The sequence below is a fragment of the Aulonocara stuartgranti genome, assembly GCF_965226115.1.
Source record: "Aulonocara stuartgranti genome assembly, chromosome: 11".
NCBI lineage: Eukaryota > Metazoa > Chordata > Actinopteri > Cichliformes > Cichlidae > Aulonocara > Aulonocara stuartgranti.
The window spans coordinates 38678999-38691825 of NC_138947.1; the positions used below are offsets into that span (position 1 = coordinate 38678999).

The 12827-nt window shown below is 38.3% G+C and overlaps 1 protein-coding gene across 2 annotated transcripts in view; it reads left to right on the forward strand.

Moving 5' to 3' along the window:
* The window catches only part of LOC309716812 (uncharacterized protein), a 157193-nt gene extending 144660 nt beyond the window's left edge, over window positions 1–12533 (forward strand). The window contains exons 1-11 of one of the 2 annotated variants that reach the window (XM_082550871.1): window positions 6689–6725; window positions 7304–7392; window positions 7589–7738; window positions 9008–9132; window positions 9559–9695; window positions 9814–9907; window positions 10210–10327; window positions 10466–10689; window positions 10819–10990; window positions 11168–11295; window positions 11784–12533. In XM_082550871.1, the coding sequence (XP_082406997.1) occupies window positions 7305–7392; window positions 7589–7738; window positions 9008–9132; window positions 9559–9695; window positions 9814–9907; window positions 10210–10327; window positions 10466–10689; window positions 10819–10990; window positions 11168–11295; window positions 11784–12101 (1554 nt within the window). In that variant the 5' untranslated portion in view covers window positions 6689–6725; window position 7304 and the 3' untranslated portion in view covers window positions 12102–12533. Of the gene's footprint in view, window positions 1–6688; window positions 6726–7303; window positions 7393–7588; window positions 7739–9007; window positions 9133–9558; window positions 9696–9813; window positions 9908–10209; window positions 10328–10465; window positions 10690–10818; window positions 10991–11167; window positions 11296–11783 lie in introns of those variants that run through there. The other variant, XM_082550872.1, reaches the window with a different exon arrangement.
* The last annotated feature ends 294 nt before the right edge of the window (window positions 12534–12827 follow it).

Genomic DNA, 12827 nt, shown 5'->3' on the forward strand with positions numbered 1-12827 from the left:
GTGTCAAGGATGAAACTCTTCATCTTCCAATCTTCACTCAGGAAATGGCAAGACACACCAGGGTAGGGCTCTGCTGCACGACTGGTCCAGACATCAGCAGTCAGGGTGAAGAAACCTTTGACACCTCCAAGGGTCTGCTTTAACTAAAAATATGAGATGATTTGGAACAAAAGTAAGCAGTAGGAAGAAAATGACAGTATATTTTTTCATTATTAATCATGTTTGTCAGTTTATGCATCAAGATTTACATTTATCAATTCACTAATTCAGTTACATCGAATTCAATTAAGTAGGTTAAACAATAAACATTTAACATATCAGTAAAAAAAATCTTCACATAACGTGTGTTACACACTGAAGGAAGACAAGGTTCATCCAACGCAGTTCTGTGCTACTGATGCTTCCTTTACAATAACTGGACTGCGTTACTTTTGTGAGGGATTACATGTAATGGCCCTTTAGCAATCAGCCCTTAGTAAACAGAGTAAATGACAGACAATAAACCAGTAAACAATACACAACATAAGATGCACTGGCTGGTATACCAAAACATTTCTTACAGTTTTAACTGAAAGCAATCAACAGTTTTCCTTCATTTCTGATGGAACAACACGGCTAAGCAATCTAATGCAAGAGACTAACATCACTTAGAGTGGGGCAAAAAAGTATTTAGTCAGCCACCGATTGTGCAAGTTCCCCCACCTAAAATGATGACAGAGGTCAGTAATTTGCACCAGAGGTACACTTCAACTGTGAGAGACAGAATGTGAAAAAAAAATCCATGAATCCACATGGTAGGATTTGTAAAGAATTTATTCATAAATCAGGGTGGAAAATAAGTATTTGGTCAATAACAAAAATACAACTCAATACTTTGTAACATAACCTTTGTTGGCACTAACAGAGGTCAAACGTTTACTATAGGTCTTTACCAGGTTTGCACACACAGTAGCTGATATTTTGGCCCATTCCTCCATGCAGATCTTCTCGAGAGCAGTGATGTTTTGGGGCTGTCGCCGAGCAACACGGACTTTCAACTCCCGCCACAGATTTTCTATGGGGTTGAGGTCTGGAGACTGGCTAGGCCACTCCAGGACTTTCAAATGCTTCTTACGGAGCCACTCCTTTGTTGCCCGGGCGGTGTGTTTTGGATTATTGTCATGTTGGAAGACCCAGCCTCGTTTCATCTTCAAAGTTCTCACTGATGGAAGGAGGTTTTGGCTCAAAATCTCACGATACATGGCCCCATTCATTCTGTCCTTAACACAGATCAGTCGTCCTGTCCCCTTGGCAGACAAACAGCCCCATAGCATGATGTTTCCACCCCCATGCTTCACAGTAGGTATGGTGTTCTTGGGATGCAACTCAGTATTCTTCGTCCTCCAAACACGACGAGTTGAGTTTATACCAAAAAGTTCTACTTTGGTTTCATCTGACCACATGACATTCTCCCAATTCTCTGCTGTATCATCCATGTGCTCTCTGGCAAACTTCAGACGGGCCTGGACATGCACTGGCTTCAGCAGCGAACACGTCTGGCACTGCGGGATTTGATTCCCTGCCGTTGTAGTGTGTTACTGATGGTGACCTTTGTTACTTTGGTCCCAGCTCTCTGCAGGTCATTCACCAGGTCCCCCCGTGTGGTTCTGGGATCTTTGCTCACCGTTCTCATGATCATTTTGACCCCACGGGATGAGATCTTGCGTGGAGCCCCAGATCGAGGGAGATTATCAGTGGTCTTGTATGTCTTCCATTTTCTGATGATTGCTCCCACAGTTGATTTTTTCACACCAAGCAGCTTGCCTATTGTAGATTCACTCTTCCCAGTCTGGTGCAGGTCTACAATACTTTTCCTGGTGTCCTTCGAAAGCTCTTTGGTCTTGGCCATGGCGGAGTTTGGAGTCTGACTGTTTGAGGCTGTGGACAGGTGCCTTTTATACAGATGATGAGTTCAAACAGGTGCCATTCATACAGGTAATGAGTGGGGGACAGAAAAGCTTCTTACAGAAGACGTTACAGGTCTGTGAGAGCCAGAGATTTTCCTTGTTTGAGGTGACCAAATACTTATTTTCCACCCTAATTTACCAATAAATTCTTTACAAATCCTACCATGTGGATTCATGGATTTTTTTTTCACATTCTGTCTCTCTGGTGCAAATTACTGACCTCTGTCATCATCTTAAGTGGGGGAACTTGCACAATCGGTGGCTGACTAAATACTTTTTTGCCCCACTGTAGCTAGCGCACAAACGTTACTAGCGTTACCCACGGATACACTGAATCAACTCTCTTATTTGGTCACATTAAATGCCTTATAAACAAGAAAAACACTCTAAACATGTTACAGTAAATAAGTATCAACTTTACATAAACATATGTAGTGCTCATATACTGCTCTCACCTGAAACACAGCAAAACAGCAGTTCTGTGTTACTGACGGCTTCCATTACAATAACTGGTCTTATTTTGCCAGTTTGTCTCAGCCTCCACTACCACCTTCTGGCAAAACTAAATATCACCCTAACATCACATCAGGGGGGAGCAAATGAGCTTTTGGCTCTGTGCTATGATATGAACTGTTGTCATAACAATAGCAAAAAAAGGTGATGTTGGGTGGGGAGCACGAACTCGTCACAAGAACTTCAACAAGAATTCTGAGACTTGTTTTTGACGCTTAAAATACTCAGGGTGCCACACATGCTTTAACCAAAATTAATTAAATGAATGAATTAATGAATTGGTTGCTCAGTCAGCAAGCTCTTAATATTATTTCTTCATGAAATGTATTAAATTGTAATACAAATTGCTATTTTGTGTTTGTGGTGTGAGAGAGTAGGGAGAGAGACAGAGAGAGACCAACTTTCACAAAGGTTGCATCATATTTCTTTTCCATCATTTTGGTGAAGTGGGAGTGGCCTGGTAGGTAGTTATCATGGTAATCGGGGTTGAACTGCTTGATCATCTCTTTGAAACCTCAATCATCAACCATGGAGAGGCGTCTCATGTCTATCACCAAGATGTTCAACATTAATTCAGTCAGGATATCTGCTTGCTGGGGTGTGCATGTTGTTGGCTTGGTGACAAAGTTGTCCATTGAAGACAAACACATTTTCTTTTAGCAGTACTGTAACGTACCATTTACAGTCCACACACAGCCCAGGTGAACTACACCTGCAGTGATTCTACAGCATTTCCTCTAAGTTCAGCTATGAAAAATTGTGAATACATCCTCTCAGATAGCAATCCATAGAGACAGCACTGGAATTCCCATTCACAAACGTATACATCTGCAAATAACTTTTAACTGCAATTGACCCAAGCGTAATTATAGTGTTGTGTGCGTCTTGTATTTGTCATGCTTTTCACTTCAAAACCAACCTTTTAATTTTAGCCTAGCAGAGAATTTGTGGTCCTCAAATCTGTGGATACAGTTTACAAATATATGTACCTCAATTTTATGTGGAAGAAGTCGGTCACAGATGGCTTCCACAGCTTGTGTTGTTGAATCGCCAACTGTATCGTCTGTTTAACCACTCGATTAAATCTCTCAATTTGCCCAGTAGCAGTGCAAGATGAATGGTGATGGCGAATTTGTCTGTCTTCTATTAAGGCAGCAAAGGCAGCAGAGGTTCTCTGAACACCGCTTTGTATTGTAATAACAGTGTTTGTGTTAATGTTCTGAGTAAAAGCAGCCTCTGGCCATTTCCTATAATAATCAGTCAGATTATTAGATTAGATTAGTGATTATAACTACAAGAATCAGTGCTCCTTCAGCAAACATACCTAGATGCTGGAGGATCAAAGTCAAATTAACTCACAGTGACTACAGCAAACTTATGCCATGGGCCATCTGGCAGAGGTAAAACTGGTCAATCAACTGGCACAAATGACAGAAGTGAATGGCATTGATCACCTCTGTGTCCATGTTCAGCCACCAGTAGAGTTCACTTAGTCATTGCTTTGTCTGCAGCACTCCCTCATGAGACTCGTACGCAGTGGAAATCAGGTCAGGATGCAAAGCCATGAAAAACAAAAAGGTGGTAGAAAGAGTATTATGAGCAGTATTTGAGAAGGGCAACAAATACAGGGTCAGTGTCATCAACATGTACAGAAGCACCACTGGAACCAGCTGATGGAGCAGCAGGAAAGGGCAAGAAGTACGTGCAGTCCGCTGCAGCATTGGTGGTGGTCTGTCCGTAGGATAAAGTGGCGTTCCCAAAGGTATCTACCCCAACATTCAGCAGCCTGCATGGCGTGAGCAGAGTGTAACAACTGATACTTTACCAGTCACATGTCAGAACTCTGTAGCTCATGTCATACACACAGGGAGCATCCTGTCCTGCTTACTCATGCTACATCCTGTCTGGGTAATTCCTGTATTCAAAATACAAAAACAGGATGCAAAAGTCATCTATCACTAAAAATTCTCACTACATTTGCAGCTTGTCTGTGCTTTTGAAAATAAAACCTTTGCCTTGTTTGTAGCAGATCATTAAAGTGAAACTCATATTCATTGTGGAATAGTACCAGCAGAGTGATTTACAAACTCACGAGCCTGACAAAATATAGGGAAATGAGAGCTCCTATTTTGCTCCTATAAGACTATTCTGGGAATAACAGTCATTTTTATTCTAGAGCCCTTTGCGCTCAGAGGAAACTGGATTCATTATAACAACAACACTGCTATTGTTACATTCAGAATTATTTGTGCATGAAGATATCCACTTCTCCCAGTGTTTTGGCAAAATTGACAATGCAGAAATCACAGCAAAACAAACACCATACATCAAACAGCTAAAAGGTGTCAAAAGAACCGCTTGGATTATCACAGCCTTAGATAACAGAAATGCGTGTTGACACACACACACACACACACACACACACACACACACACACACACACACACACACACACACACAGTCTTCTCCCACCACTAATCTGTAATCAGACTGCTATCCTTGCTGTCAACTGAGAAATTCTCTAATCATCTTAATGCATAACAGCCTTTTTAGTAAAACTGGGTCATTTTACTTTTACTTTCCGATTGCAAAATACTTTTTAAATGCAAGGGCTCAAACAACATTTGCCTTGATTGCATTGCAAGTAAAGTAAAGTAAATTTCTGAAATAGAAAATTAAATCTGGACTATGATCTTAATATCGCCAATGGGATAGGAATCTATTGACACAGATTGGCATGAGATACAACGGCCGAACTAAAGAGGAGCAACAGAGGCTGCAAGGGTGGAGCGAGGAAAGCGGATCACCGGAGGCGATTCAAACCATCAATCCCAACAGTGATAATGGGCAACGTGAACACATTACAGAATAAGATTGATGAACTGTCTGCTCTCAACAACCACCGACTCTACCGAGAGTGCAGTTTGTTTATCTTCACGGAGACGTGGCTAACCGAGCTAACGCCGCAGGCTAACATAGACCTATGTGGATTCACATCCATGAGAGCTGATAGGGACACACAGGCCAGCGGAAAAAGCGTTAACAACAGATATTGTAACCCTGGACACGTCTCCGTGAAAGTATAGGTATGCCGTCCGGACCTGGAGCTGTTAGCCATTAGCTTGCGGCCATATTATCTACCTCGCGAGTTCAGTGATGTGATCTTTGTGTGTGTTTACATTCCTCCGAGGGCCTACGCAACAGCTGCCTGTGAGAATTCTTTACAAATCCTACCATGTGGATTCATGGATTTTCTTTTCACATTCTGTCTCTCACAGTTGAAGTGTACCTCTGGTGCAAATTACTGACCTCTGTCATCATTTTAGGTGGGGGAACTTGCACAATCGGTGGCTGACTAAATACTTTTTTGCCCCACTGTATGTACTGAAACCAACTACTTCCGCTTGTCAGCTTAAGTTAAAATGTTAATTTTTTCCTCTGATTATTTTTTTTAGCATTTTTTTACTGAGTTTGTTACAAATATTCAGGTTAAAAAAACTGTCGGAATTATTTTTAATGAGTTATGTTCACAAAGTCACATGTGCAGTACTCTGTACAGGCCTTTAAAACAAATAAAAATTTAACAGCTGTCGGCAGAACTGTAGGACTGAACAACTTCAGATCCCGAGTGTGTGAGGACAGAGAAGGATCAGCTCTATTTCAGATTTGAGATAAACTTTATATTTCAGTTTGTGATGATTCTGTTTGTGATTACAGGAGCCGTCCTCAGATTCAGACCTCAGCACCACCCAGTGACAGCAGACAGATCATCCTATATCTTCACTCTTTGTAGTAACTCCAAAATTAACTGAAGAAAACAGTACAAAGGTTAAAGTACCACATGTGCTGTCACTGAAAGCTGCAGCTGTTTTATTGATAAAGTTAAAGACAACAAGTCAAAAGGATTAATCACCCCTGTAACTGTGTCACTGTACATCAGCATTAACAGTACCTCAGTTTGGTGTTTCAGAAAACTGCTGATCTCAGACCTGCACAACTTCTGTTTTAAACACTGAATGTACTCACACAGGAAAACGGAGAGAGTAATTTTTCCAGAGTCAACATCATTTTCATCTAAAAGAGTAGTTATTGCACGTTTTGGAACCTAATCACTTCAATTGGCCGCTAGAGTTGGAGCCAAAAAACAGAGGAAATTCTATCAGAGTAATATAGAACGACCACGCCCATTTTCGCTTCTTAAGTTTCGTTTCTGCCGCCATTTTCTTATTCCGCAGTGGAACGGAGGCGACTGTCAGCATAAGCCAGGTAAGTGAGCAAAGTGCTAAATAATGATTTTATATAGAATAAAATGTGGAGTTTTTGTTTATGTGAAGGGTAATGCATGTATTATATTACAGCTTCTGAGTTTGTGGGTCTTACATGCTACATAATTGCCAAGGTTTATGCTAATGTTAGCTTCCAACAAAATTAATGTTGTTCGACCACTCAGACAGCTATATTTCAATAAACTTAATTTAGCATTGCTGAATAGCTCTTTTTAGGTAGTATAATTGACCAGGGAAGTGTGTTTTTAACAAATCCTGTGCACCAATGTTTTATCCAAAATGGTAGGTGAGCACATGTTTTTTACTCAGAATTGAATTGTGTGCATGGTTGCAGTCTGTAGCCCCTAGTGTATTAGATTAGCATTATACAAACTTCCTATTGCTGCAATGTAGAGCTTTCTATTACTTATGTGTTTTTTTTTTTACATGCTTTTTCATCAGAACAGAGCATCGTGAGATTGTAAGACATACAAGGAATATATGTGTGTGTTTTGTTCAATTTTGCAAGTATTTGTAATAAATCAGATTATTTAACAATATCCTTTTCATATCATGAAGGATGCAAGCTGTGCGTGTAAAGTATAGAGAACAACAAAAGTACATCTGTTTTGAGGGCCAACTGACCTACACATCGTTTTTGGAATGTGGTGAGTAAAAAAATCAAAGTTTCCAGTGTGTTTCATAGCTTGTGTGAATAAGTCAAGCTTTGGGGATGGTGCTATAATAGCTGCTATACCAAATGTTTAGGCTTTTTTTCTGGTTCAGTCTATGTAATTTCACTTTTTTTTTGCCTTGTTCTGGTATTAATTTCAAATGTATAATGCAATTTTATAATGTTCACAGTTGCCAAGAAGTTCAACATTCCAAACTTGGACTTCAAAGTTTTTGATGACTCAAAGACTGAAGTTGATGAGGATGTTTTTGATTTCCTTATGAAAAAACAAAACCTTGGTGTGCTAGAGATTTGTCAAGCACAAGGTCCAAATCCAGATGGTAAGTATCTTGGAATGTCATCATCATCGTCATTTTTAAACTTTTAATTGACCGGGTAGTGGGGAGAGAAACCACAGTCCAGTTTATTTCCTGGTTGCAAGTGGAGAGGGTGTGAGCAGTTACGTAAGCACAGTCAGTTGTCCTATCAAATTACTTGGTCCAAATATTAAGATTGGCCAAACTTTTTTCAGGATCCCACGGGAATGGAATAATGATGAGTTTCTATCCCTGATGGAATTTTTAACAGTTTAATGTCCCATCAGCTTGGTAACAGCATTTTAACTTAAGCAAAGAAAAATCTAACATCTGCAGAAAGGTAAATGTCACTAGAATCACTCAATCACTGAGCCACTGTGTCATTCATGCTTTAACCCTTGTATGGTGTTCGGGTCTGTGAGACCCGTGTTCAGTTTTTTTCAAAAGAAAAATTAAACAATTAATTATTTTTTCACGTGTAAATGTGTTGTGTCTTTCCACTCACTCCACTTGATTATAACTGATTTATTTATAACATTTTATATAAAAGAAAAACGAGAAGCACATTAATTCATAAATGTGATCTAACAAAGGTAAAGGGAAAAAATTAACCATGTTTGCTGTTCATATGTCTTGTAATTGGGATGAAGTAAACATCTGTTGAGTAATTTAACATAAAATTGTTTGATAGTGTTAATTTGGAAAGCCAAAACTCTAGCGGGTCCACCAGACCCATGAACACTGGCTGAGTAACAAAAATACGAACACCACACAAGGGTTAAGTCCTGGCTAGTAGAACATGTTCTGTGTAAGGCAAGCTAATAAATTTACTGAATTGTTTTCAAATAATCCTATATTTTGCTGGGTACTACAATGTTTATGATTGTGTAAATAACACTAACCATCATACGAACTTAAACAAGAAGGCAAGAAGACATGAAACACTAAACATATAAAGGCTAATTTACATCATGGAGCCCTGCTCTCAAAAACTGACATGGATTTAACTATTTCTGAAGCTGGATTTAAGAAATAACTGCTAAACATTTAAAAAGATTTTCTGTTTGTTATGGAATGTGATGTCATGTGGTTGGTTGTGACTAATAAACTTAAATTAGTTTATGTTATCGATTCTGTCACTCATTGGCTAAAACAGGAACATCAAGGCACTACAACTAAAAATCTTCAACACTGCTCACTCATAAAGCACTTTACAAACCCAGCTACATGAACCTCATTGTTGCAGTCAGGGGCAGCACAAAAGTGACCTCTATAATTTTTATGATTTGATAGATTCTTCTGCAAGCACCTCCTTTACCAGTTCCAGTGGAGAAATTGAAGTGGACTCTGATGACACCATATTATTGGAACACAGTCCTACAACAAGACGGAGAGCTGACGACACTTCTCTTGCCCGAGTAAGCTATGTAGTTTGCTGTATACCCTTTCAGAAAGTTGACACAAATTTGAATATATTATATGTATTATTATCACTGTCATAAAAGCACAAGATTCTGCTGTCTTTCCTTCAGCACAGGTCTGCAAATTGTAGACCAGATCGGCAACATAAAAAGTTAGTGTGCTTGAGAGACAGACAAATTTAAGGGTAATTATTTGTGCTTTTTAACAGAACTTTAGGTGGCTTTGAAGCACAGTGATCATGAATATCTAATGAACCTCAATTCTATACTAAAACATACTTAAAAAAAAATAACATGTATTCGTGACTATAGACCTTTGATTTGATCTAGAACGAACCTGAAAGCTTTTTTAGTATCACAAGAAAAATATTTATGATATATTGATTATATATTATTATATCGCTCTATTTTACTGTAACTTAGATGGTTGAAGATGTTCTAAAGAACAAACCAGGAGGAGAGAGGATCATCAATGAGTATGCCCGGACAAAAAGCCTAACGGATAGCAGACGGCGTGACATGGTCAAGATATTAGTTGCACATATGACAAGTGAACATGGGTATGCTGACATAGTTATTTCATAAGTATATATATGATAAATTCATTTATCATTTATTCATTCATTTATTTTCTTAGAGGTGGTATTTAGACTTTCAACTTTGTGTTTGTCTGTGTAGGACAAGTCCTTCAAGACGTGTTAAAGAGAAATATGCAAAGGGTATCATCACGTTGTTCCCATACCTGGCTGATCCTAGGAGCAGGCTGGGCTATGTAAGTACAAAAAAGAATAAGTTCAAACAATTTACTTTTCACTCGTGAATGTAAGACATTTTTCAGGCATGAAATATATGTAGAATTTACTTAACAGTTTGGCTCTGGATTGAGTAAAGCTGAAGATGTTTTTCTTTTCGCAGGACTTTCCTCTGTGCTGCCTTTTCTTAACTCTCATTATTTAAATCCCTTTAGAGTTCAGCGCTCCAGTCCCGAGCAAGGGAGCTCAATTGCTGCAATTTTCAGATTGAAAGTGTAAATATATTTTAACATGTTAATTAAAATATTTCATTTAATTTTAGGAGCATTTTTACAATGCAGAAGATGGGAGTGGGTATCTGGCTTGGAGATTGAAGTTTATCCAAAAGGAAGCTTCTAATGGACAAAACAAGACTCCCAGAATGTCAAAAACGCAAATGGGTATGTGATATTGTTAGTAGTTATAATTCAAGTCTCACTCATCTGGAGACTAAACTGCATGCATGAAAATTCTAGCTGAGTTCTCAAGCCTTGTAGGACACGGTGTCACTTTTTTGTCTTATTCATATCCACTGTTAGGGGGCCCAACATCTGATAGAGACTGTTTCAGAGAAGACAACTGCCTAATGACAGACAGCTTGTGTTCTGAGGCTATTGCACTGATGAAACATACAGCTGATGAAGGAATTGTTATGATGAAGATGAAGCAGACCTTCAACTATCGCCAAAAGATGATTCATGATCCAGTGAAGTCATCTGATATCTTTTTGGACTTCCCAAGATTCCTGGATATAGGAGGATTAGTATGTTTATCTTACCTTCAACTTCCCTCACTGTTACATTTATAAGTTGAGGTGCATCTGAGAAAAAAGTGAGCATAAAAGTTGTTTGATACAAGGAGTTTCAAAAACTTAATTTCATCTCTTCTGCAGATTGAACAAGATTTTACTTTGATGTTCGATGAAGCCACCTCTGTGAAGTTCCTGGAGAAGTGGCCCACTATCTACAAGCAGAAAGTCCTCAAACAAAGCCGTGGTCTCACGCAATCAGATGACCTTCAGTACCTTGTGCAAAATGCTGAATGCACAATAGAAGTGGAAAATGGTGAGATAAAATAAATGGAATTTTATTGTTATGTTTTAATTGGAGCATTTGAAAGTGTAACACCGTCACCTGCTGTCGCTTTTTTTTTTTCAAAACTTTATAATGTAAGTGTTAACAGAGTTGCAGATAACGTGTTTTGGCAGCTAATTATTGTTTCCAATTTACTTATGTTTCCAGGATGGGACAGTGACATGTCATCCATTTTGATCCTTGTACACCTGTTACCACCATCACCTCATGGCCGCAAGAGACCAGGAAAGCTCTCAGCCAGACAAGCCTGTGACCATCTTGTCAAGTTTGTCAAGGTAAAGTTACAGTAAAGGAAACATAACTAGTTATATTTACATTGATAACAATATTTCAGACGAACTAAAAGGTGTATGTTTAAATACAACTATGAATTTAGTCATTACCAAGAGATGTATACAGCTCAGTCAAGCAGCCTTTATGTCTTCCACAACCATATGTAGGCTGTATTTGCAACATCACACATTTCTTTTATCACTTGAGTAAAGTACACAAACAACAAGTCATTCCAAACTTTAAGTTCATTGTAAATAGAAATGCTACAATTTCAACAAATTAACTGTCATGGTAATTAACATATTTATATAGATTATATCTGCATATAGATTTTTGTAGATATACAGATAACAGATACTAGTTTTGACAAGCTAGTAGTTAAAATTGAACTAGTTTTGTCTGTTTTGTATCTGTCCTTAATTCTGTCAGCTTCTTGTTTTTTAACCGAAGTCTTATCATGTTGGAACGTTTATCTGTCTTTGTGTCACAGACGGGAACTAGCATCCAGGGGCATCTCGATGGCATCACAGAGAGCCTTCAACCATACCTTCTTGCAGTGGGCACTCAGAGGAATGTGATTCACAAGTACTTCATTGTGATAGACAAACATGCAGTACCTTGTAAGTCACCAGGCTCTCTTGCTTGTTTTGATGAGCTTTTCAAAGCTCACTTTGTCTTTGGTACGTCATATGACCACGATCTGGTCAATATGTACAACTTCCTGCAGACCACCATTTACGAGATAGATGTTGATACAACCAAAGTGAATCCTAGGGTTGCAGAGTTGAGGGCTCGGATGCTGCGTTGAATATTTTTTTTTCTACTAAGAGTGTTGAGCTGGAATGTTTTGTTTCATTTGCAAGAGGTCCCAGACAAATGCTAATTCCTTGATAAAGCATTTCAAAGTGATCCATGGACTCTGTTCTGGTAAGACTCTTCGTCTTAAATGTGGCCAGTTTGGTTGTGCTCAAGTTTATGGCACATTTTCTGGGTTCAAGTTTTGTGTACAAGAGATGGACCTCATGTAATTTGTGTTGAAGAGCTTTTCTGTTGTAAAGCATTTGATTTACAGGTGTCATACAGTGATAGTGATTCCAGTTTTTATATTGTACCATACTGTTTCCTGTGAACAATAAAGGTGGCTGTTAAAATATAAATAATTTCTGATTTATTTATTGTACCTTGCAGTGAATGATAATACATAGAGGGCGAAATAAAGTCACATATTTTTCTTCTTTTAATTCTATTTAGAGTAAAATTTAGTTGTATGTAAAATTTTAATTCTATTTGGAGTGAAAATGTTGTTCTATTTGAAATAAATTAAAATTCAATTCTGAGTAAAATTCTGCTCTATTTAGAATAAAATACTATGTAGAGTAAAATTCTGTTCTACTCAGAGTAAAATTAGGGTGGAGTTGTTTTTATTTTATACTAAACTGAGTAAATTATCATCATGTGTATTAAAATATTTGCACTGAATAGAGTAGATTTAACTCTGAAAGTTTAACTCTACCGTAAGAGTAAACTTTACTCC